The sequence below is a fragment of the Poeciliopsis prolifica genome, unplaced genomic scaffold, assembly GCF_027474105.1.
Source record: "Poeciliopsis prolifica strain line A6 unplaced genomic scaffold, Auburn_PproV2 SCAFFOLD089, whole genome shotgun sequence".
Lineage (NCBI taxonomy): Eukaryota > Metazoa > Chordata > Actinopteri > Cyprinodontiformes > Poeciliidae > Poeciliopsis > Poeciliopsis prolifica.
This window is the reverse complement of record NW_026562464.1, coordinates 636053-663022: the sequence shown is the minus strand read 5'-3', so window position 1 is coordinate 663022 and position 26970 is coordinate 636053. Positions and strand designations below refer to the sequence as shown.

Here is a 26970-nt window from a genome sequence, read left to right as displayed (position 1 = left end):
CTCTTGCTTTTTTAATATTTCAGTTTTCAAAAACAGTCTAAACAGAAGATACCACATTAAACATTAAGCAAATCCTGGTGGTTGTGATATATTAAGCAGATAAAATATTTTCATCTGATGTAAATTGTCATTGATTCATACAGAGTTTCTTAGGGCTAGTATGGTCACACGTTATGGTCACATAGTTGGTTAAATGTGTGTCTTTTATCATTTTCTTCAGACCAGCAGTTTGCCATTTATAGTGTCTTGTGGAAGGTCACTTCTCCCAATGTCTCTGTTGACATTTAGTCCTGAATCTGTCTGATGCTCTCTATCTTTAAATTCATCATGTTATCCTCCTTTGTAACCAACATGAACTCATTGGAGTGGTAGCTTCATCCACCCTAAAGACAGAGGCTGAAGCAGAACTTTAGAACATAATTCTAACTCAAATGTTTCTCAAAGTAGTCCAGTCAAAACAAGTCGTACCCAAATCTCCTCTAATATCTAGCTGAATGTCCCTTAGCATGTTGCTCTTCAACCACATGCTTTTTGTAGCATTCAGCATGCTTCTGGTGTGTAGTACTGCCCATTTTTGTGGGTAAGCATTCGAATGTTTGGCTCATTCACTATATACATATCGTGACGCCAACAGGCAGGTGCAGGAGGTGCAGAGACAGCACAATTGGTGCACAACCCCTCACGCATAGTTCAATGCATCAGCTATAAACCTAGTTTATTCTGTTTTTCCTGTTACTGGTGTATAAAAAAACGTAAATAAAATAAACACACAACATTTATCCTGATGTGGGGAAATAAAGCCTGGTGGCCCACCAGGCTGATATTACACTGGAGGAAACCCTGTAATTTTTGGGCTATTACAAGATCTCGTCATACAAGATCATGCGGTGTTAAAGCATCATATTAAGTCTCGTTAAAATAAATGCTCTCTTCTTCTACTTGGAACTTTAAATGGAACATAGTGAAAGGCAAGAAAATGTGTAAGTACTCCAACTTGTTTAGTTGCAAAGAGTAAGAGAGTAAGATGTGTTAGGCTACACTACACTCACGACTCATTCTATCCAAAAATGTTGTACAGCAGACCAAGCACAGTAAGAAAACTGTCCTAAGGTCTGAAGAGATAAAAACAAATCAGAACATAAAAGGATTTTTTGTTCAATTTGTGGCAAAATCTGCATAAATGCAGAATAAAGACCTTTTTGAAGTATAAATGTAATCTTGAAAGAAATAAAATCTTGTCTCATTCTTGTGAAATCAGCATTGTGTCTCACCTGAGTTCAGGTATCCATACAGCTCTATTAGTTTTAGATTCATATTTTAAGAGTATTTATAGATTTTAAAGAAAGCATTTTGATTGGATTTATGAACCTTTGGAGCATGGAGTCTGTACAGGCAGGCTGCTGAGTTTTACTCCATTCTTCCTTGCAAAATTGTTCAAGCTATATCAGGTGTTCTCTATCAGATGGATTATTTGTTTCCATCTGCAAAAGATCTACAACCTCGAAAAACCATTTTTGTTCAAAAAGCCATGTTTTCCTTTTCATGAATAACTTGCAACAGCAATAAAATTGGTGTAACATGTCCTAACATGTTTTTAGATAGTTACCAAATTATGGTAACTATCTAAAGTAACTATCTATCTGGTAACTATCTGCTTTTGTAAACAGTGGCAACAGAAATGAAGACATAAAAGACGAGGTTTAACATGAGCAATATTATTATATTATTTTATATAGAAACACTAACGTTCAATTCAAAACAAGACATGTTGAAAAATAAATTTTGTTCTCCAACTTTACTGATAAATCGGAGCTTTTGAAGTCTTTAAATCTTTGGGATTTTGACTTTAAAAGTGTTGCATTGAAAGAGATGAAGAGCTTTCATGTTGTCAAAGCTGTTAATAAATGAAATATGTGTACACATAGCTTGCTCTGCGTCCTGTTCTTCTGGTAATGTAGATCAACTGCTGTGTCTAATTATGGTTCATAGGGTGACTTAATTAAAAATCATTCGTCAGGCAGGCAGCAGTGTCCTCTTCTAGAGGACGCTGCTGTCCGCTGCTGTCTCATCACAGTGGCAGCTGTGATGAGGGTTTCACTGCAAGTTTCTCAGAAAGGCCGTCTCTGTAGGAGTGAGAGGCTCCACTTCACTACTCTGAATAGCTATCCAGCTGCACTTAATTTATGCATGTTTGTCTGTGTTTGTATAAGGCCGGACTATTTGAGTGGTGTCTGCTCACGTCCTCAAGACTTAATAAGGAGCCAACATAACCTTAAATCACCACTCAAATGTACCAAGCTAAAGACTAGGCTGAATAAAGTATTGAGAATTATCATACTGCATTATAGTTAATATGATTTTTTTTTTATCTCAACAACTCTAATGAATAGTTCTACATTTACTAGTATTATAGTCCCATAAATGGAAAAACAATTTATTTCAGTAATTTTACAGTATATTTAAGCATTTCATTTTGTACCTTGTTTAAGGTCCATCAGGTAAAACTGACATCCTGACTGTATTTAGAGACAATATCTTCATCACAGTGTCAGTGTGTGTAATATTCATATCTCAATTATTTGGAGTGCAATAATTGTTGGCTAATCCAGTCAGTCCCTCCAGGATTTTGCCATTTTAATTTTAAAAACTTTTTTGCGAAGTCACTATTTTGGTAATATTTGCCAGGAATCTTGCAATATTTTTTCCTCATTAATTTTCTTTCAATACGTTGGGATACAATACGATACAATTACAGGCTTTAACTTGACTTCAGGTAAAGCTGAGGCCCAGCTCTTTCAAAGTTACACATTTCTGTAATTGAGAACTAAGGCTTTTCATGCCTTCTCTATGTGTGAGCCTTAGTGATACTGCCTGGCTTTTGTTCCTTTGTAATTTGTCACTGTGTTAAATATTTGAGAAATAATCTAGGAAGAAGTTATACTTTTTTTTTTCTCTGTGGATAAAGAGACATTCAGCAGTTTGGAAAGTCAAATGAAAGCTTTTATAAGGCTAATCAAACTGTGTATATGGAACTAAGAAATGCCAAACATCATGCAGTTAGGTATTTGGACAGGTCATCTGCAGCTTGTTTTCTCTTCCCCCTGATCAGGTTTGTGTGACTTGTTACGGTGAAAGGTGTCTCCATTTTTCACTCTTGTTGTTTTCATCCTTAGTGATATTCCAAACAATACAATGCGTGAAAGTAAAAGACGCCTTTATGGCCTGGTTGGAGTTTGACAAAGTAATTTCTGTGTCTCAATACAGTTTTTATTTTAACCACATAAATGTTCAGTTTTTGTTATAAATTGCTTTTTTTCTACTCAAAGTAACCTTGCCATTGTGTTTCCCAGTTCAGCTGCCATTTCTGTCTCATTTTGTTCCTCACTCTATGTTCTTTTGTAATTTCACATCTAAGCAGCAGGGCTCTCTGGGAAACATCATACACAACATGAAAATGATATTCTGCATGAAACATTTCCTGTGTCGGAATTACAAATAAACTTGAATCTTGAGCCTTTTTGATGTTTCTCTGTAGACACAACCTACTTTTTCTTTCAAAGGTTTTACAGCATTTGATCTTCCAAACATGTTTTCTAAAGCAGGTCTCTGTAGGCTGGAAGAGAGACTGTTTTATTAGGAAGAGCTAACTCTTGTACCGTCTTGTTTTTTGTGTTCTCTCTTTAGTAAGCATGTTTCTCAACACCTTGACTCCCAAGTTCTACGTGGCTCTGACAGGCACATCGTCCCTCATATCTGGACTCATATTGGTAAGCTGTGTTTGTCTTTAGATTTTACTTATCTGGACTAAAATAGGCATTGATGATGACTTTCATATGAGATATTTGAACTTATTAACAATTCAGACATGTAGGAATGCACCTACATATGACATTATGGTTGATACTGATATTGTATGTTATTATACACATAAATCAACACTTTGGAAAAATCGCGGCAGTCCTGCACTGCATCACTATGACAAGCTCCCATTCCTTTACAAATGTGCGCAAAACTTGTGCCAGTGGCAGTGTCCAGTTGTTGATTATGTGACTTATGCGTGATGCGAAAAAAGTGTTTCCATGTCAGTTTTGCAAAATAAATACATTTTAATACACCAATAAAGTTCAAAATCATTTTATCAAAATATGAGTTTTGATAAAACGATTTGGAGTGTTTCCGTTAAGCAAATTTATTTTCAAATTCGCAAATTATGCAGTTATATGGTAAATAGAAAAGCAGGTAGTGTGACCAAACAAATTACTAGACAATGACCACATGAGGAACTTCTGCTAACTCCCCTCTAGAAACAAACAGCAACAAGATAGAAATCTGCTGTTAATATCTGCCAATACTGATGTAAATGCCAATATGTCGCACATCCCTACAGCAGAGTACTTTTATCCAAGTCAGGCTTTTTTTTGCTGATTTGATATATTAGAGTTTCTGACCAGTCATTTATCAGGATGAATAAAAGCTGAAAATTGCCAAGTTTCAGTCACCAAACCATTTCTTGGTGCATCTGTGCTAAAATGTCTGAAACTCTTACCACTTTTAGATTTTGCATTACATTTCTTAGTGCATCAACTGAGAATAAAAGTTCTATGTTCAGTTTGACGACTGTGTGATTTTTAACTCGCGTTCTCATTCATTTTGTTGAAGGGAAATAATTTTTTGTACACTTTGTAAAATTTGTTAGGATCACTTAACAAATCACTTAAAAACACTTAACGGTTTAAAAGCCATAATAAGCTTCACTGACTGGAAGTTTTTTCTCCCGGTTATTCTTCAGTGGACCATATGATCACTCGATTACAATTTGACATCTTTACTGCTGTATATTATGTACTCCCAGATTTCTAGATTTTTCCCTCTTCCAGTCTTTTTACAGAGACGGCAAACTGTGCAGCGGTGTTTGATCTGTAGTTTAAAATAGTTCTTCTGTTAATAAACTCCTGCTCTCTTCCCTGCAGGCTTTCAGCCAGTTTGTGTAGGAGGCTTGGAAATGCTCTGAAATGTCTAAATGAAACGGTTTGGGTTTTTGTTAAGTCAGTGGCACAATAATTTGAGTTTGTGTTGCTACTCTTGGTCATTTCAGTGGGTAAGTGGTTGTCAATTAAAAATCTGTAAAAATTGAAATATACACTCATTTCATTTGAAAGTTTTTACATTCCCAATATTTACCAGGTCCTAAAACAATATAAAATCCAATCATAGTTGTACAGAAACCAAGAAATGTCATGGTGTCATTTATTAATAAATGAAGTCAAATGGATGTGTAAAAACCTGAAGGGAGAGCTGGGTGCGGCACCTGATTAACTAATCTTCAGCAGGTGTGAGAACCTTTATGAAACCTTTATCTGGAACTTACAGGAGAACGTTGACGTGTTGGAGGAAAAACTTGAGCAACAGTTTCTGTTGTTGGCCATCGATTTTTCATTCCGATGTAAAAAGAATTATTCACAAATGGAAAATATTCAAGAGCATCACTAGCTGCATTTCTGTTCACCCTTAAATTGTGCAAATTGAAATTGTGAAAATTAATTAGCTGAATGGAAACACGCTAATTTTGAAAAAAGACAGTTTATTTTTTTATTTTTGATTAAAAGTTTTTCTGCTGGGTTGAAATTATTCTTTTTTTTTTGCCAGATTGAAATAGATGTATTTCAACACTGCAACGGAAACAATTTTTTTTGCATCATATCAATCACGTCATCAACAGCCAGATGTCACTAATGGCGGAAACCATAAAGAAGACGACAGGAAGTGATAGGAGGATAATGTTTTTTTTTGTTTTGTTTTTTCCCGGACAATCAGCAGCTGGCTCCACCAGCTCTCACAGCATCACATTTCTTACTTAACGAAAATATCAAAATTGCAAAAATGTATTTTTCCGGCATTCACAGAATATCGACCAAGATTTGCGCTCATTTTTATTAGAAATGAAGCTACTGTCAACCTCTCAGGAAGATTCTGGCCTTCTCATTATTAGCTCAAGCACTTCATACACTGAGCATTTCTCTCTTTTTTTTGAGGGGGAATGATAATTAAGGTCCTCTAACACCATGACAGTATGGAAGCCAAATGTGAGTTCTCTGAAAACTAAAAAAACAAAAAGTAACACTTTGAGGGGTTGTGAATAAAACTGTCATGACACCATCATAAACATGACATAACACCTGTCATGAACATGAGTAAGTCTTTATGAATATTCATGACTGTTGTTGTAAAGTGTCATTCGGTAAATCATGACACTTAACACAAAGTTGACATTCAAAATGTATTTATGATAACTTGTCATTGACCAAGAAATTATGATCTGACATAAACTTTAAACATTATGTAGCTTTATGTTATTAAAGCTAAAGTTTAATCAGTAATACTTTTATAACAATTTTATTTTTAACAACCTACATTTTGAAAAATTTTCCTACCTCAACAATATAAACTAAAATTTCTTGCTTAATGTTCCGACACCTTGTTGCCGTAGAGGAACCATGCTACAGTTGTAGCATGGAGGTGAAACAATGTCCAACTTGATACTTTTGCGTTTACATTCTTTTCACCTCACATATTTGCATGTATTTTTTAAAATTTAGGGATCTAAAAGCTCACCACTGCTTTGAAAAATGGTTTCTTAATCAGACTGCACTTTAGATGTAATGATGTAGAAGTGTGTATCTTTCAGTGTCTTCAGATTCAATTTTAATTTCGAAACCAATTTTTCTAATCAAACTATCGAGAGATTCTGTTTAAATAAAAGCTCTCGAGATATATATATATATATTTTTATGAAAAAACCAGGCAGCTTTTTTGTTAAAAAAAAAAAAAAGACATTTCCATTGATCTTATGAAAATGACTGTTTAATTCTGAGTTACTTAAGTCATTCTATCATCTGTGCTTCCTTTTTCAGATCTTTGAGTGGTGGTATTTCAGGAAATATGGGACCTCCTTCATAGAGCAAGTGTCTGTGAGCCACCTGCGCCCCCTGCTGGGTGGAGTGGATAGCAGTTCTCCCAGCAACTCTAACACAAGCAATGGAGACGCTGACTCCAATCGGCAAAGTGTGTCTGGTAAGAAGTGGCTGTGCTTCTTTCCAGAGTCCATGATGACTAAAGGTGGTGGTCACATAATCCCATCATGCTTTACTTCTTCAATCTTTTCCTCTTGGCACATTGGTGCTTCAAATTCAGAGCATTTCAAAATACAGGAGCCGTTTTTGGCTAAGTATTTTTGAGGGATTCCGAATCTCAACTCTTTGGTAAAGTTACCAGTTATAACTTTAGCTTTATCAGAGCATTTATGAGTAATCTTAAGTCACAGTTTAGTTTTGACAATTATTTTGGGCTATGCTTTCGTAGAGACTGAAAGATCAGAACAGAAATTGCATTTAATAATCTAACTTGGACTAACTTGTTTTGAGTTCCTCAGCTGTAAATCAGAATACACACCAAAGACACCAAAGAAACTCCAACTACTCAATACTATGTTTTTTAAATTTATTTGATTTAAACTAAAGCAATAAAAACACACTGGACTTGAACAAATACATTTAATGATATTTTCTTAATGTAGGGGTTTACAAATAAGTTTTCTTATGTTTGCTCTTTCAAAAAAAGATACATTTTTTTCAGATTCATTTGAAACAAATTTTGGCTTCCATGGCATCTGGTGGTGGAAATTCACTCTCAAGCAGGGCGGTCACCCAAAACACTCCCCTGGATCTGTAACGAAATGCTTATTTACATTAGAATGACCTGGTCAAAGTCCAATTAAAGGTTCTTTAGTGGGACTTGGAAATTTCTACTCTCAGACACTCCCCAACCGGTCTGGAGAAACTTTTTAAAGAATGAGTAACTCTAAGAAGAGAGGGAGGTCTTCCTGGTGACTGAAATGACATGTAAAGCCAAGTTTCCTTCTGATTTGTGCATTAGTATATAAGATGTGTTTGTATGTGGTTGTATAAACACGCCTATTTAGAATTGCATTTGAATCGTAATATGTAACAATGTATTATTTATTATGTTGCATGATTGTGTTTTTGTGTTTATGATGTAAAGCACTTTGAAATGCCTTGCTGCTGAAATGTGCTATACAAATAAAATTTGATTTGATTTTGATTTATAAATGGGTAAATGTGTCTCTACTATAAAATTGACAGGTTGTTTTAACTAGAAAACATTGTTCCAGTGTCCAGGTTGGGGCCAAAGCTGGTAGAGGTGTAACAGTACCCTAACTGGCAGCTGGTTTGTTAACTTTTGCAAAGCACTGTACATCTGGGAAAGAAGAACTCTGTTCTATTATAAGATCTTTTACACTAAACTGAACAACCAATCAGAGTGATGTTAATGTAAGAATTGTGGGTGTCCAGTTACTGTGATTCTCCTTTGTAGAATAATCCATAGGAACAATTGAGCTCTTTCTCAGTGTCGAACATTTAATTTCTTTTCTGCTACTCAATCAGATGTCACCCAACTCAGCTGTTCCCGAACGCTCCCTTCTCCCCCATCCAGGGAGTCTTTCAAAATAAAACATTTCCAAAATATTTTACATTTTCATAACTCCAATTTTCAGTCTTACATTAATATGACAGGGACATGGTGACTGTGCTGCCTAATAGTGTAATGTTTGTCCTTTTGGTGTGAAGAAATGAAGACACCATGTCCACCTGTTTTTAAGCGAACAATGGATTAGAAGATAGATGTGAAGAGCAGACTGAACTACTCTGATTTGACTCGCCTGGTCTGTGTTGTTCTTTCTTTGGCTCTGCAGAATGTAAAGTGTGGAGAAATCCTCTAAATTTATTTCGTGGAGCTGAATATAATCGGTGAGTATGAGAAAAGACTTGTCTGTGTTCTTCTGCTGCTGCTCTCCCATTTTCTAATTCTCTCATCTGTTTTTCTCTCATATCTGATCAGTTTTCATCAATTTTTGTCCCTGTTAGCTATTGTTGTTCCTCCTGATTCCTCTTAACTCAGCTGCTGCTTTCTTTTTGCTATAGCGTGATCTTAATCCTGATTTGGAAGCTTCAGTCAATAACACCTGGTTTCTCCTGTTGTGCCATGTTTCCCCTTTCCAGTTATACATGGGTAACGGGTCGAGAGCCGCTGACTTACTACGACATGAATCTGTCAGCACAGGACCATCAGACCTTCTTCACATGCGACTCAGACCACCTGCGACCAGCCGATGCCAGTAAGAAAATCCATGAAAATTACATATGATATGTATATGATCTTATGCCTAATAAATAAGGGGCTGTGTGTGTATGTGTGTGTTCCTGCAGTCATGCAGAAGGCGTGGAGAGAAAGAAATCCACAGGCTCGCATCTCTGCAGCACATGAAGCACTGGAGTTGGAAGAGTGAGTTCTGCACTGACAACAATACACAGTGTACAGTTGTGTGTAGGAAAATTCTTATAACTATTATTATAAAAATGCACTGGGAACACTGAACTTTGTATTTTACACACATCTCGTTTTCAACATAAAATCAGACTGACAAGTATTTTATAGGTGGGGATGTACGATATATCTACATCGGTATCGGTCGATGATGTACTGGGCTGATGCTAACATTTCCATCTTGTTGATGAGGGGAGAACGATGAACAACAGCAAAAGCTGAAATATTTTTAAACTCTCTTGTGTTGCGTGTGCACATCTAGGTGTAAGTTTCACATGCTGGAAGTATTCCGAGTGTGTGCCGGAATAGAGACTTTTTAAACACTTTTTACATTTAAAAAGCTGAAAAACTGAGCGTCTTCAGACATGTTTGTTTTGAGACAATAAAACATTTTCATATAAGCCCATCCATAGTTAGAGTACATAAAGTGTTTGACATTCAGGCAAACAGTTACATGACAATAACTTTGTCTAAAATGTTATTCTGTGGTAAATATAACTGTTTCTTCACAAATTTTGTACGAACTTTTAAAATGTCACAAAAAAGAAAATTGTGAATTACTAGACATGTTTCCCTCTAGTGGTTAGCTAAACTATAACATTCCAGTTTAACTTAAAGTATTCCAGTTTAGAAATATTCCATATCAAAGAATACCAAAAGTACTCTTCAAACACTTTTCATTCCTCCAGGTCAATCAATCAATCAAATTTTATTTGTATAGCACATTTCAGCAGCAAGGCATTTCAAAGTGCTTTCCATCATAAACACAAAAACACAAAGTCATGCGACATACACTCAACAATCAAAACATGACATTAAGTCAAGTTCCATCATTAAATTTATAATTGATGACGTCTAAAGTTCGACTCTAAGCAGGTGGTTTTTCAGTCGAGATTTAAAGGAAGTTAGTGTTTCAGCTGTTTTACTTTTTCTGGAAGTTTGTTCCAGATTTGTGGTGAATAGAAGCTGAATGCTGCTCCTTGTTTGGTTCTGGGTTAACTGAAGCTGTGCATTGACTCTATATCTATAGATCTAGATCGTTCCTCTAGGTACAAAAGGAATAACGTCAGTTTTGTTTCTGTTCAGCTGGAGAAGGTTTTGGCACATCCACACATTTATCTGTTCTAAGCATTTATTCAGTGATTGTACGGGATCAAAGGTCACCTGGTGATGTAGTGGTTATAAAACTATTTTAAAACAACTAAAAGGGAAAACAAGATCTACTGATCTGCGATCGATTATTTTGGTCTTTCAAGTTCAGCGCTACAGACAGATAACGGTACAGATACGGTAAAAGGTAGCCTAAATTTAGTGAAGTTAAAAGAAATGTGATTTTTGTTAATGTTTTCTTTGTTACTTTTTCGGCTATGTTTGTTAATAATTCTTGAAAAGTTCAACCTTTTAAATGGTAAGTTTTGAGAGTTTATTAATCGTTCAAGTCTCGATTGTTTTTGTCTGATGGAATGTAGGGGAACGTAACGGTTCTGCTCCATTACATAACACTGTTACTGGAGTAACATTGTCTCCGTGTTTTCATTATTCCCCTTTATAGGGGCGTCATATTTTGGAGGCACCGCTGGGATTGAGTGAGGCAAAGTTTGACTTCTGCTAGGACCAGACGTCTCCAGCTCTCATTCAGTTCCCCTTTAACTTACTTACCCAGGCCAACAACATCTACTGGACAACTGTGTGGCAGTCAGAGTTTCCGCAACCGAGGGCAAAAGTAATTTGAGGTTAACCTAAGGTGTCAGGAGTGCTGCAACCAAGGTTTAGCAGAAAATTACATCGAAGATGGGGTCAACCGAGGTAGAGGCATTACAGCTGGAGATAATAGGACTTTTGTGTACGCTGCCAGCAGAAAGCCAAACAGAACTGTGTGATTTTCTCAACCATTGCTGGGTCAAAATTTGAACATGTGAAAGGAAAGAATAGAACATCGCTCATTTTAATGATTAGTGACATCTACAGAGTTTCTCTGCTTTAAATACAAGATAACTGAGCTCCAAGTTCAGGCTACAGTTATCCAAGTAAAGGAATTCAAAGTAGCACGACACGAACAGCAGAATGAATATGATGAGGTACTGGGCAGTACATCAACAGAAACCAGACCCTCTCAGTCTCATGTACCATCCCAAATAAAACATGCTCACGAGAAGGATGTGCATAAAGTTCCGACTACCATGTCCAGCCTTGGAATTCCAGCTTCAGTCCTACGTCAGACCCCGGCTGTATGGCACAAAGAATTCAAAATATCTGGACAAATTGGAGACCCAGGACAAAAGAATCGCCTCACGTTTTCCAGTCTCACACGACAAATTGAGCCTGGCCTCCTCAAAGGCTTTCCAGAAACTGAAATCGTTGATGCTGTCGTAAGGGCCATTGTCTCCCCACTCCTAGAAGAATACTGTGCTACCATTATCAGGAAAAAAGTCCAACAGAATTATATAAACAGCTGTCATCAGAAGCACAGAGCGTTGAGGAGACTCAGAGTTTTCTCATCCGCACTCTAGACCTACGACAGAAGATTCTGTTTGCATCTCAAGAGTCAGAGTCAGGCTTACGTTATGATCCAGTGCTAGTGCAGAACATGTTTCTCCATACTGTTATGACCAGTTTGTTGAACGATAACATAAAACATGATCTTCAGCCATCTGTAGAACAAGCTGGTGTTTCTGATTAACTTTTATTCGAAAAATTTAATATTGCATCTGCCTATGAAAGTGAGAGGCAGGACAAGAAAAAAATGCATGCACCACAGCAATCTGTGACTGTTCACTCTGCTCAGTCTGACCACAGAAGGACAAAATAAGCCAGTCGAGTCACAGTAAGAGCCAAACAGATATTCTCTCAGAACTGCAGGAGATGAAAGCAAACATGACTCTGCTTAAAGATCTGAAAGCTGAAGTGTCTTCTATTAAAGAGTCTATGCAGCAGTCCTCTTATCTGCAGAGGCAGCACCTAAACCCGGTATCAGGACCAGATTGCAAACCAGCTCAATCAGCACCAGTTTACCACAACTCATCACAGACACACCAGCCTGCAGTGCATCCTGGTTACCATCAAGCTAGTCCAGTGCAATACAGCTACTTCCAACCCCATTCAACACATCATAATTATTTACCACCACCCCAAGGTCAACATGATCATCTCCCACCCAATCAGAGATATGGAAATCAACGCCCCCCTCTCCACCAATTCACTACAGTCTAGGAGGAGGTGCTACGCCTGCCAGCAGGAAAATTTGGAGGATTGCATTCACTGCTTCAGGTGTGGCAGCAGTGAACACTTCTCAGCTGGCTGCAGAATGAGGAGATCAGGCCAATTCAGAGGGAGTGCTTTAAACGAGCAAGGGTTACCCCAGCGGAGCAGGGAGTGACCGCGTCATCAGCAGTGCCCAACTCTGTGCACACTGTGGTGCAAGTGGATTAAAGGTGAGACTGAGACAATGTTCATCTTGTAAGAGTGTGTTATACTGCTCCGAGGGATGTCAACATGAACACTTGCCTGAACATAAAAATCAATGCTCAACAACTTCCTGTAGTACTGTCTGAGCCACACCACGAAAGGAAAAGCAAGTTAAATTTGCCCCCCTAGTAGGAAAAAAATATCTGGTTGACTGCTATATCCAAGGTCAGCAAATTAGAGCATTGTGGGACTCTGGCTCACAAGTGACTGTAGTCAGTGAACAATGGAAAGCGGAACACCTGCCACATGTGACTTTAAAAGACATTTCTGAGATAATTGAAAACAGTGATACTTTGAATCTCATTGCAGCCAATGGCCAAAACATGCCGTACTTACGATGGATAGAAGTCACATTCAAACTAGCTGCAGATGGAGTCCCAACAACAGAAGTTGTTGTCCCATCACTAGTAATTAAAGGCAATAGTCTTGCTCGCCCTATTATTGGTTCAAATGTCATTGGCCTGATAGTGGATACTGAGCTGCAGCAAAGCAAAGACACCAATAAAGAGCAGTTAATCAAAGCTGTCCAAGCAGCTTTTGCTGACTTTGAAATGGATGATGCTGAAGTGTTTGTGGCTAGAGTTGCTGCTGAACAGCAATATTTGGAGTATGATGTCAAGAATACCAGAGGACAAGTACATGTCCCAAAACATACATCAGTAAAAGTAGAGTGCTGTGTTATAATAACCCCTCTACAGGAGACCACTTTGATTTTCGAACCTAGTGTCAACCCACAGTGGTCGGAAGGCCTAGAGTTCACTGACACCCTCATAAAACTAGAGAAAGGTACAAAATCATTCATGATTATGGATGTGCAAAACCCAACAGACCATGACATAACACTCTCTGGAAGGACTGTTATTGGGACAGCACAGCCAGTCCAAGCAGTTTACCCGACAACAATCTTTGAACAGTCCTGCTCCATTTCCCCATTAACAGTAGCTAATGTGGAGATGAGGAAACAAAAAACCTCTGATTGTGACTAGGATCCCCAGTTAATTTGGATCATCTCAGTCCCCCTGTAAGAGATCTGGTTAAACAGATGTTAAGAAAGGAGACAGGTTCCTTTTCCTGTTCCGATGATGATATTGGATGCATCGAGAACCTGCGACTGTCCATCTCACTGAAAGACACAGCACCTGTGGCTAAAACTTACCTCTCAGTTCCAAAACCATTATATCAAGAAATGAAGAGCTATCTACATGATCTGATCACACAAGGTTGGGTGCGCAAATCAAATTCCCCCTATTCTTCTACAGTGGTGTGTGTTCGAAAAAAAGATGGGAGCTTACGCTTTTGTATCAATTACCGTGAGTTGAACCATAAGACTGTACCAGACCTCCTGCCCATTCCCCAGGTACAGGACATTATGGATGGCCTGGGAGGCAACTCATGGTTTTCACTGTTAGATTAACGTAAAGCTTACCATCAGGGGTTTATGGCAGAACACAGTCAGCCCCTCACTGCTTTTGTGACCCCTTGGAGTTTATATGAATGGATTTGAATACCATTTGGTTTAATGAACGCACCAGCTGCTTTTCAGCGGTTCATGGAAGAATGTCTCGAAGGACTCAGGGATGATATTTGCATTCCATACCTTGATGACATTCTTGTTTTCAGTAAGCCATTCAAAAGCCATGTTGAACATGTCAGAACTGTGCTTAGACGATTGAGAATGCATGGCATCAAGTTGAAGCCAGCCAAATGTGAAATGTTTCGGCATGAGTTTCGCTATCTTGGGTGCGTCGTTTCATCAGAGGGCAGTAAAATCGACCCTGCTGATACCATTGCTGTCAGGGCCCTGAAAGACAAACGGCCAGCTACTGTGGGAGAACGATGGGCCTCCTGAGTTATTTCCGTCAGTATATTCGAGACTTTTCTCAAATAGCTGCCCCTCTTTATGATCTCATGAGAGCTCCTGCAGATTCAAATCAAAGTGACAAACATGTTACAAGGCAGAGAAAGAATAAAAGTAAAACTGGGACCCCCTCCAACCTTCCCATTGTTTGGACAGAAAAACATCAGCACTTGCTTGAGGAACTGATAGACCACCTGGTGGAGCCACCAATCCTCGACTTTCCTGATTTTAGTAAACCCTTTGTTTTACACTCAGATGCTTCCAATCTGGGTCTGGGGGCAGTTTTGTATCAGGAATAGGAAGGAAAAATGCATGTAATAGCATATGCCTCGCGAACACTCACCAAATCTGAAAAAAACTACCATTTCCAGTCTGGAAAATTGGAATTTCTCGCCTTAAAATGGGCCATCTGTGAGAAATTCAGAGACTATTTGATTGGCTCGTCATACACTGTATATACAGACAATAATCCGCTCACTTATGTCTTGTCTACAGCAAAGCTGAATACAACCGGGTGTCGGTGGGTGGCTGAATTAGCGGATTTTCACCTTACCATTCGATACCGACCAGGGAAAGAAAACATTGATGCAGACTGTCTGTCAAGGCTGCCAGTGGAAATTAACATCATGATGGAACACTGTACCGAGGAAATGTCATCCAGTTCAGCTCAAGCAGTAGTACAGTCAGTTGAGGACCCAAGTTCCCAGGCAGTGTGGTCCATGGCACTCTCTGCTCAATGCAAAGAAATCGGCACTTCACACCAAACACTTCTTTCATTGCAAAAGATTTGCCGAGCTCAGGGAAGATAAAAATATTATCAATCGTCTGAGCACAGTTCTGATTGAATATTGTCAGTTAAATAAAAAGCCTAACAGAAAACAGCTAAGATCACTCAGCACAGAGAGTAAAAGCTACACGAATGGGAAAAACTGACCTTGGATGATGACAGCATCCTGTGTCGCAAGACAGCCAAACGAATACAACTTGTCTTGCCTGAAAAGTACAAAGCAACCCTTATGAAAGAACTACATGATGGCATGGGACATCAAGGAGTTGATTGAACCACTTCATTGATGAGAGAACGTTTCTTCTGGCCATACATGCAACATGACATTCAGCACTTTGTGACTTAGAGCTGCACATGTATAAAACAGAAGAAACCAAGCCAAGAGACTAGAGCACCTCTTACTAATATAGTCACTGGCTTTTCCCCTTCTTTCTTCTGTTTGGAAGGACTCTAAGACTGCCAATTGATGTACTCTTCCGCTTGACACCAGAAACAAGTACACCTGATCACAGAGAGCGAAAATGGCGAGAAGGAATGCAACAAGCTTATGAGATAACAAGGAACAATGCAAGAAAATCAGCTGAAAGAAGCAAAAGAAACCATGATTGCAAAGTAAAGAGCTCAGAGTTGGAACCCGGAGACCGTGTCCTGGTTAGGAATTTGACCCCAAGAGGTGGGACTGGTAAACTCCACAACCATTGGGAGGACATCATCCACAAGGTTTTGCGACGAGTAAACAAGAATGCTCCTATATATGAGGTGGTACCTGAAAAAGGAAAGGGGAGAGATAGATACTACACCGCAACCTCTTACTTCCCTGTGACCACCTACCTCTGGAAGGTCCCCTAAAAGTTGCCAGATCACGGAGAAAAGGTTCAAAACAGACACATGACAGTGAACTTGACAGTCAACTAAAAGACGTCAGTGATGAGGATTCAGAGGATGGATGGTTTTACTACCCATGCCCTGAACCACACAACCGAACAGGTCCCACTGCTGAGGAGCACACCAATGTGTTGACAGGCCCTGAGCCCACAGCAGCAAGGGGAGGCACGAGGCCAGAAGAGGAACAAGAGATGGTGTTAAATCTGGAGGAAGATCAATCGATGCCTGACTGCTAGTGGAGCGAGATGGAACGCCTGAACAACTGGAAAATTGTGGAGACAGCCTTCTACTAACATCCTTGTCACCTCCTGCATGTGTGAACCGCAGTGGAGATGAGCAAGTACAAAATAGGCCTAAGAGAGAACGGCGACCACCACAGCGATTCACCTATGATGAATTTGGTCATCCTTCTTGTTATAGTTTGGGACTTCCACCAAGGTCCACATATTGCCTTGACCCAGTGCACTATTATGGACACTTTCAAGCAAGGCCTATGTGGCCAGAGCCAGTTCAGGTGTCCGCCTATGATCCTATGTTTGTGTATTGCTGATCCACCTTTTCTGGACTTGATATTGGCACTTAAAGACTTTGATTAGGTCAAGTGCCTGTGTATGGACCGAGTAATCTCGTCATGGTTTTATGGTTTATGGTTGTCATCTCACTCCTTTCCTTACTGAATGTCGAGGATGACATTTCTGTTGAAGGGGAATGTGTAGTGGTTATAAAACTATTTTAAACAACTAAAAGGGAAAACAAGATCTACTGATCTGCGATCGATTATTTTGGTCTTTCAAGTTCAGCGCTACAGACAGATAACGGTACAGATACGGTAAAAGGTAGCCTAAGTTTAATAAAGTTAAAAGAAATGTATTTTTTGTTAATGTTTTCTTTGTTATTTTTCCGGCTATGTTTGTTAATAATTCTTGAAAAGTTCAACCTTTTAAATTGTAAGCTTTGAGAGTTTATTAATCGTTCGAGTCTCGATTGTTTTTGTCTGATGGAATGTAGGGGAACGTAACGGTTCTGCTCCATTACATAACACTGTCTGGGGAGTTGTCAACAAAAATGTTGAAATCACCAACAATTATTAATTAATCATAATCAATGCATATGAGAGATAGAAGATCATTCAAGTCAGTAAAGAAAATTTCCATGTATGTTGTTTTGTATAAATTAGTATCAAAGTTAATTTGTGGCCTTTTACCTCGATTCCAAGATACTCAAAAGAGGCAAAATGACCCAAAGAGATTTTACTATAGTTTATGTTATTCTTAAATATAGAAGCCACGCCTCCTCCTTTTTTATGTTTTCTATTTTCACTTAAAAAATTGTAGTTGATTCAATTAGTACGATTTGGTCATTATTGTCATTCATCCATGTTTCTGTCAGAAACATAACATCAATATTATGCTGAATTAATGATGAAATCATTAATTAATAGAACTTTAGCACAGAGAGATCTGGTATTTAAAAGAGCTACTTTAAGTGGCTTGGAGGCCAAAAGTTCTTCGGTCTGAGGTTTGAAATAGGACCACTATATTTTGTATTTCTTGAATACAGTTTTTTGTAAATTTTCTTGTAGTGATCCCGACAGGTAATGTCCTGTTCTGCAGAACCCGGGGGCCAGACACATTCTGGAGGAAGACATATGTAAAGATAATATCTGCATCCCGGTTTCAGAGTGATTGATCCTCTGATAAGTCAGGGGCAGGTGGCTTAAATGTAGTGAGGTCTACTATGTGAGCGCTAAGGAGAGATGTGCCGAGGCAAACCTGTTGATTCATTCCATCTGTAAATTTAAGAAACTCTAGTCCAGAAGACATTTCTTCATAGGTATCTTGTGAATGCAGTGAATGAGTGGAGGAGCAAAGAGGGAGGGCAGAAGGAGGAAGAAAACCAGTCGATGTTATATCAGCTTGTTTTGCAGTAGTTTGCTCCTGATATGCGGCGGGCTCCATCCTAGTCAGACATCCTTGAGCCTGTTCTTCTGAAGCGGAGATCACATTGTTATCTTTGTTAATGAAATAAAAAAAGGTTTGCAGTGAGTAGCTTTACCCCATGTTTATTAAGATTGCGTCCTCCTCTTCCAAAAAGGTGAAAGCACTGCCAATAGATCCAGAGGTTATCGATGAAGGTCACTGAGCTGGTAGAGCAGCTTTTAATCAGCCATTTGTTTATCATGTCCAGCCTGGACTTTTTTCGTCTCCCCACTGAGGTGATGGATTGGACCACTGAGAAATAACTTCATTTTCAATTTCCTCATAGTGTTCAGAAGAATATTAATTTCCTTTTTCAGACTCCGTGTATTGACTTGGAAAACATGAGAGGTGACGTGAGGCTGTGTTGGTTTTTAAATTCCCTGGTGGCTTTTTGTCTCTTCTGTTCTCCCGTAGCTGTGCTACAGCATACATCCTCCTGGCAGAGGAGGAAGCCACCACCATAATGGAGGCTGAGCGGTTATTTAAACAGGCACTTAAAGCTGGAGAGGGCTGCTACCGCCGCAGCCAGCAGCTGCAGCACCACGGCACACAGTACGAAGCCCAGCACAGTGAGTAGCAGCGTCTGAGTCAGCTCTTCACACTGCAGTTTCTAATGTTAACATATGTTAGTGGGAGATTGTGAGATAGATCAACATAAAGTAGTGCATAACACAGAGTGCTGTGGTATACATTCTGTTTTTTCACAGATTCCACTTTTTCTGTTTTTTATTTTTTCAGTTTAACCATATTTATCAACCCAAAAATACATAACTCTGCTGTGAATAAAAAAACCCAACAAATCTTTATCCAAATGTCTTCATTCACTGATATTCTGTTTTACAAATATACCAAACATCTGTGGTTCAACAGAACATTGATTTCACAAAAAGTGTTTGTCATTAAGCTAAGCATAAGCTAAGAAGTTTGTTCAATAAAAGAAAATCTCCCTTTTAAAAATGCTTTGTCCTCAAAAAGTAAACTCTTGTGCTTACTTCCAAAATGACCAGGGTCCTCATGCATAAAGTGTGTGTATGCACAAAAAATGTGTGTGCCATATTTTACACACAAGTCGGCTTGTATGAAAATGAACTTTGTGTTAAAGTTTGCGTATACACACACTTTTTCGCTGCAATGAAAATGTGCGGCAGCCACGCCAACTTTTTCTGTGGACAATAACAAACTACAAAGTGTCAAAATAAAAAAATAAATACAACTAAATTCATTCTCACTGAAAGGATCAGCAGATTAAGTCAAACTTGCTGACTCAAAGTAATCAACAGGTTTGATTATTTTTAAGGTGATCAGGGTGTGTATGCAACCACACGTATACAAGTAGCTGTACAAAGGTGAGCCGCATAAATATGGAGCATTTTGGATCTGATGGAGATTCAGAGGAAGCGATTGAGTCAAAAAGCGAAGCTCTCAATTTACCGGTCAATGTACGTTCCTACCCTCATCTATGGTCATGAGCTTTGGGTCATGACCGAAAGAACGAGATCTCGGATACAAGCGGCCGAAATGGATTTCCTCCGTAGGGTGGCTGGGCTCTCCCTTAGAGATAGGGAGGCAGGGAGGGAGGCTGGCAGACCAGCAGCTGCGCTCTATTTCCCGCAAATTAGTATTTATAATGGAAAGGTCTGTGGCTACACGCGTGCACACAGCTTTATGCTTCTAATTTTTCTTTTTTATGCATGAGGCCCCTGAACCTTAGGTCAATTTTATTTCTTTCATATTCTTTCTAGAGTCTGATGAAATCCCACACAGATAGACTCTATTTATCAGTCAGGTGATATCTGAAGGCAGTTAGTTTTTCAGGGTTAACAGGGCTGAATCTAAACTTTTTCAGATTTTCATTTGAAAAAGTTTTCAAAAACTTTTTTTTTTTACATTTACTTACTTTGTGTTGGTCTCTCTCACAAAATGTTTGTGTATGTGTGGTTATAATGACACACAAATATGAAAACATGAAAAGGTTAAATAATCGTTTTCTAGAATGTTCTCGGATATTTGTTTGCTGAATGTCTTGAGTTTGTGGTGATTTGGTTTCCGGTGTATGTTTCCCAGGAAGAGACACCAACGTGTTGGTATATATAAAGAGGCGGCTGGCCATGTGCTCCAGAAAGCTGGGCCGAACACGAGAAGCAGTCAAGATGATGAGAGATGTAAGCGTGCAGTAAATTTGCTTTTACAAAAAATATCACTTATAATTTTCTGAGTTTCTATTTGATAGAATTATGTTGCTGTTGACGCATCAATGTTTTTGCCTGTTGACTGTGCTGCCCCCTGCCTGATATAACATGTAACAACAGTTGTGTGTTTTCCAGTTAATGAAGGAGTTCCCTCTCCTCAGTATGTTCAACATCCATGAGAACCTGCTGGAGTCATTACTGGAGCTCCAGAACTACGCCGATGTCCAGGCGGTTCTGGCCAAGTACGACGGTGAGTTCACAGATCTGTCACACACTTCCTGTATACGCAAATCATTTCCTGTCCACAACACACTTCCTGCTCCTCCAGACTTGGTTAATGACAGGAGCTGCTCCTCAGCTCCCCTTTCAGCTGAACTCTACGATCTATTTTGTTTTGTAAAATACTAAAGAACTATAAAATGTTGTTTGCCTGGGAATAGCAGAATTTAACTTGACATAGAGGAACATTTTAAGCAGAGACTCTTAGTTTCCTGAACCAACCAAAGACTCATCTTTTCCATTTAATGCTCCACTGCCCTGATGGCCTCACTTTTTGAAACGGCTGCCATTTAAGATTTAGTCAAGTTAATTTAGCAGGAAAATGTGTTTTAAGCCATTAAAAGTTAATGCAAGTGTTCAGCTGATGCACCTTGTGTCTAACTGGATTCCATTTGGGTCAGAGTGAAATGTCCTGACTGCACCATATCGTCCTCAGGATGGAGCTGCAGAGAGCCTGATCTAAAATAAACACTGTGAAATGTTTTACTCTATAGACCAGTTCTTAACCTTTTCTGAGGTATCAAACCCACCAGTTTCATATCTGCATTCACTGAACCCTTCTTTAGTGATAAATAAAATATGATTTTTTTCCCCCCAAATTCAAGGCTTTTTTTTTTTACTGGTGCACAAAATGAGTCATGCATGAACATCACCTTGCTCAAAGAACAAAACCAACACAACAAATTACGCTGTTACTTTATTCTGGCCCCAAAACAATATTTTGGCCTCATAAAAGAATTTCAGCCCACAAAAATATATTTATATATATTTTGCTATTTTACGAATTAAAAGTACATTTGGATTTTTTAAAAGAATTTAATATTTTTTATCAACAAAATTGTTTTCAATTTGAAATTGTATTTGTTTTTTGTTGTTTTGAATCCACAAAATACTTTTTTACTTTTCCCCATCTCCATCAAGAAGTGTTCCCTTAGTTTTGCTGGTGCGAGACTAGAGTTGCTCAACTTGGCATTGCATATCATGCAGATGGGACGCCGACTCCCATCCTGTTCTGTTATATACAGAATGGGATCCATGTTGCATGTGAATCCACGTTGTACATATTCGTGCGATCACTTTCCTTTTTTGCTCGACATGTTTAGTATGGATAAAAGATCGAGAAAGAAACCACACGACATCCAACTACGACAGCCGTTGAATACTGAGTGGACTAAATTCCCCGCAGTTCTGATTGGCCAAGGAATGTCACGTGATCCTCTGCAGCAAGTGACGGCCAAGCGGGGCGTGTCATCACGACTTTACACAATGTGTCATTACCTCCACGGCAGAGGCTCCGCCGAAACCCTGAGACCGACTCATAGAACTCCTAGGGCTCCATGGAACCCAGGTTAAGAACCACTGGTCTAGAGCTTTGATGTGCCTCTTCATGGATGGACCCCAGCCTACGTCAAAGGACATCCCTGACTGGTCCCTGACCTGCTGATGGTTCCCAATCCCAAGCTTCTGTGGAGTCTTTTAAATACAAATAACATATTGTTTATGTTCAGCTTTTTAATCATTTATTGTGCAGAACTTAGTGACTTTATGTCTTGATAGATGCTATATTTATGTAATCTTAAGTTACTTTTGAGAGTGTGTGTGACAGTTATTTGTACCTTTGATAAAAATGTGCTAAAAGCCTTTGAATAAATGCATCTTTCATTGCAGTAGCCTAAGTTCACTCTGAAAAACACTTATTCAATTTGAGAGAAAAAAAGAATCAAAACTGGAAAAAAAATGTTTTTAACAAAACTAGCAGCTGAATAATTGTTGCAATCAATGATGTGACACCACTTTTTCTCATATGTATCATTTAAAGTGCTTGGAGTGACTGCAGTAGGTTTAGAGCAAACCTGACCACTGGCTTTTTATGCCAATTCTCATCTCTTCCTGTGTTCAGTCTGAGCTTTCTTTCATTGAGCTGGATTCCTCTGATAGAATTTCAGAAAGCATAAATTTGTTGAGTTTTTCTACAAAATTTGTCTGCATTAATTTATGCACCAGGAATAAAAAAATAACGTAACATTTCACCACATGAGTGAAATCTCCTCTGAGCATTTTTTTTCCTTCACCACCTCACTGGGCGACCACACCTCCAACCGCCACCACCCGTCACTTCAACCTCACATTAACACCAGCTCTGGCTTTTCTGTTTTGTCTTCCTGGCAGATATTAGCTTACCCAAATCAGCAACGATATGCTACACAGCTGCCTTGCTCAAAGCCAGGGCAGTGTCGGACAAGTGAGTATCACTTTGCATCAACACTGCTCCAACTTCAGGACAAATCTAGAATAGAATAGCCATTAGAACTAAACATCATCAAAATCAACATGCAGAATCTGTTCTGATGAGGTAGCTGGTGTGTGTGTGTGTGCGCGTGTGTGTGTGTATAGGTTCTCTCCAGAGGCAGCGTCCAGGCGGGGCCTGAGCACAGCAGAGATGAATGCAGTAGAAGCCATCCACAGAGCGGTGGAGTTCAACCCTCATGTCCCCAAAGTGAGTTGGAGCCTGGCTAAGTGTGACTGAGAAGTGGGGGGAAAGTAATGATGCATTCACTGTTCTGTAAATTCATGGGTTTTATCTCTGATCTTTCTCCTCTTCATCAGTATCTGCTGGAGATGAAGAGTTTGATTCTTCCTCCAGAACACATCCTGAAAAGAGGCGACAGTGAAGCCATTGCTTACGCCTTCTTCCACCTGCAGCATTGGAAACGGGTGGAGGGAGCACTCAACCTGCTGCACTGTACATGGGAGGGCAGTACGTACACACACACACACACACACACACATACAAAAAGCCAGCCTTTTGAAATGAGGAGCAGCTGATCCAGCAGTTTGACACAAACTTTCCTTTTTTGGGGTTTTGTCTAGCATTCAGAATGATTCCGTATCCTCTAGAGAAGGGTCACCTCTTCTATCCCTACCCCATCTGCACAGAGACGGCCGACAGAGAGCTGCTACCCAGTAAGAGACACACTAACACACACAAACACACACACACACACACAGACACTCGCAGTCAGACTAAGTAGATTTCATCTGCACTGCAAAAAGACTAAATTTTACCAAGTGTTTGTGGTCTTGGTTTTCGTCTATGTTAGTATATTTGAAATAAAACATACAAGAAACTTTCAGCAAGAAATAGGAATTTGTTTTAAGTCAATAATTTCTTACTATTGATGAAAAAGTTCCACTGGCAGATAGCTTCACCGTTTTCTCATACTGTGCTAACATTGTGTCGTTGTGTGTGTGTGTGTGTGTGTGTGTGTGTGTGTGTGTGTGTGTCATGTGGAAGCAGTGTTTCACGAGGTGTCGGTCTACCCCAAGAAGGAGCTGCCCTTCTTCATCCTCTTCACAGCGGGCCTCTGCTCCTTCACCGCCATGTTGGCTCTGCTCACACACCAGTTCCCTGAACTCATGGGAGTGTTTGCTAAGGCAGTGAGTATTCAGACTCCAATGTTGTGACTGCTTCCACTAAAAGTTTGAACATTTACCGTTTTACTGATTGTTTTATTTGGTTGTCATGTTTAGAAGTTTGATGTTGGACTCAGAACACACTCAGTGTTGTAATTATCTGCAGAGCTCATAAAGGAAACTTTCATCATAAAAGGCTTGAAGCTGCAGAACATCTGCTGATGCAGTAACATCTGCTGATGCAGTAACATCTGCTGATGCAGTAACATCTGCTGATGCAGTAACATCTGCTGATGCAGTAACATCTGCTGATGCAGTAACATCTGCTGATGCAGTAACATCTGCTGGTCACAACTTCACTGGAATATTTCTAATTCATATATATCTTTTTTTTAATCTAATACTTTGATTTGTGAAAAGCAAGCGGTTCCTGGTTCCGGGAGTCATCAAAAGTTTGAAATTTAACCTTACAGTTTTCAAATGGAACAGTGTTTGATTTCTCTAACTTTGTCTTTCTGTTGGGGACAAAGTTCCTTTAGGGGACTTTCTTTCTTTCTGCCAAAGTAAAGCCTGAGTTTTGTTCATCTTATGGATGTAGTGAAGGTGGATAAACACAGGGTTGGCCTGGCTCTGCAGAACTGTAGATTATCCACTGTGTTCAGACCCAAACATGTCATAATAATATTGCAGCATGTTGTGCTAATTATTCATTATTCAGCTCTGTCCTGATTAAGTCAACTTAAACTTGTTCTAAACTTTGGCCTGGGTGTCTGGATGTTGGAGCTCAGATCTGCTAAACAAGAGGCGTAATGCTGCTGACAAAGAAGTGGTGTCATTTTGAGACCCAGCTTGCACTCTTCACACACATGAACACACACCTTCACTTTGAAGTGCTCTTTGAATAGAGACGCTGAGATAGACTATCATGGAGATAGTCTGCTGCCAGTCTCCTCTTTACTTATCTACCATCTGATGACGATGGAGCCTCACTGATGATCTACATGATGCGGTTCTGAAGCCGCCATCTCTCCGCCATCTCTCCTCAGCTCCCATCTCCTCTTTTCACTTCCAAAGCAGCTCAAAGTGGAAGCAGAAGGCTTTTGTTTGCTTGATGTGGCACAGAATTTTTAACATGGATGTAACTGAATAGCTTGTTCAGTTCAGTTGTTTGTGTTTTCCTAAAAAAAAAAACTAGTTTATTCCATCTAACTTGGCTGTAATGATGATTTGAGCTTCATGCTCATGTAATGTTTCATTTTTACTCTTGGATGTTTTGGATGGTTTGAGGATTGGTCCAGTGTTGTATTCTCATCTGCTTTTACGTCATACAAGTTAATCTGTTGACAGTTTGGGCTGTGTGTGCGGAACCAAACCAGCCTTGTGGAGTACGCTTTTATCAAACTCTGGCTTTGTTTGTGCAGAAAGCCCCGTTTGCTTGGGGAGGTGTGAACATGTAATCAAACTCTTATGCAGATCAGAGAAGCAAACGCTGGGCTGCCTAAATCCCTTGGTCTCAGTTCTGGTGTGGTTCAAATGCACATGTACATGCACAAGTTGACCAGAGACTGCGCCAAAAGTAGGAAGCTGACTATAGCACAAGGCATTCTGGGTAAATACAACCAAGGCAAACATTTGGGTCGAGGTAGAGGGAGAAACTACTTGTTGTTTTTCTTTATCAAATGGGGGAAATCCTTCATCATTTGGAGAAGCAAGAAGTTGCACAGGTTGTCTTCGGAGGTTTTGATGTAGTTTCCTTCGCTTGCGGAGGAGCGCCACCACAGGCGAGGAGGGGAATAGAACTAGCCTGTCTGCTGACACTTGTTATTCTTGGCATACTTGCTGACTTGTATTTCTGTTGGTGGACGAGTTCACCTGCAAGTAGTGGGGGACCAAGATGGTGATAATTATGAGAGGACAGGCAGAACAAAAACTAGTGAGGCTTTGTTTTCTGCAGCGTCTTCAACCGTCTAAGCAGCACCACCGAACAAGAGAGACTAGCAGAATGAGCAGTTTGTCATTTGGTTTAATCATGTTTTGATGGGCTCAAACCCCTGATCCATATTTCTCACAAATGTACCATGAAATAAACCTGCGTTCCTACATATTTCACTTAGAAGCATTTCAACAAAAAGATCAACATGGATTTCCTTTTTTGTGCAGATTCTGATTAAAATGTTAAATGATCTATCCAGAAGCTCCTGACGAGTTTCAGGATTTGTGTAACTTTGCATTTTTTGCGTTGTTGCAGTTCCTCAGCACGCTGTTCGCTCCTCTGAACTTCATCATGGAGAAGGTGGAGAGCATCCTGCCATCGAGCCTCTGGCACCAACTCACTCGCATCTGACTCCCCACCCCATCCCATACGACTCCGGCGGAACCCCACCAGCACCGGAGAACGGACTGGATCGGACCTTCATGCAGACAAACGGCTGAGCAGAAATCCAGAATACTGTGTTGGACTGGACTGACACGCCTTTGTGCCAACATTACCAAGTTCAAACCAAACTGGAAGCAGATGAGCAGAGCAGAAAGCCCACAGAACAGCCATGTCCACCACCGGTTTGGACTTTCTTTAATGTCTTTGCATATTGGGGGTGTTTCAGTTTAAAGCTGTTCTTTTTGTTGTACAAACAGACATGATTAAATCCCATCAAAAAAAGAAGAAGGGAAAAAATGTCAATAAAGGACTTTTTGTGTATCTCTGCAAGTCGG

The 26970-nt window shown here is 39.5% G+C and overlaps 1 protein-coding gene across 6 annotated transcripts in view; it reads left to right on the top strand.

Annotated features, from left to right (window-relative positions):
• Nucleotides 1–26965, top strand: part of LOC129353379 (suppressor of tumorigenicity 7 protein homolog) — a 53722-nt gene extending 26757 nt beyond the window's left edge. For 3 of the 6 annotated variants that reach the window (XM_055022682.1, XM_055022681.1, XM_055022677.1), the window contains 14 exons: nucleotides 3685–3767; nucleotides 6912–7071; nucleotides 8771–8825; nucleotides 9078–9193; nucleotides 9285–9360; nucleotides 18791–18945; nucleotides 20441–20538; nucleotides 20686–20815; nucleotides 23014–23086; nucleotides 23239–23341; nucleotides 23452–23602; nucleotides 23716–23808; nucleotides 24140–24282; nucleotides 26507–26965. In XM_055022682.1, coding sequence (XP_054878657.1) covers nucleotides 3690–3767; nucleotides 6912–7071; nucleotides 8771–8825; nucleotides 9078–9193; nucleotides 9285–9360; nucleotides 18791–18945; nucleotides 20441–20538; nucleotides 20686–20815; nucleotides 23014–23086; nucleotides 23239–23341; nucleotides 23452–23602; nucleotides 23716–23808; nucleotides 24140–24282; nucleotides 26507–26602 — 1527 coding nt within the window. In that variant the 5' untranslated portion in view covers nucleotides 3685–3689 and the 3' untranslated portion in view covers nucleotides 26603–26965. The remainder of the gene's footprint in view (nucleotides 1–3684; nucleotides 3768–6911; nucleotides 7072–8770; nucleotides 8826–9077; nucleotides 9194–9284; nucleotides 9361–18790; nucleotides 18946–20440; nucleotides 20539–20685; nucleotides 20816–23013; nucleotides 23087–23238; nucleotides 23342–23451; nucleotides 23603–23715; nucleotides 23809–24139; nucleotides 24283–26506) is intronic. The other 3 variants (XM_055022680.1, XM_055022679.1, XM_055022678.1) reach the window with 3 other exon arrangements.
• The last annotated feature ends 5 nt before the right edge of the window (nucleotides 26966–26970 follow it).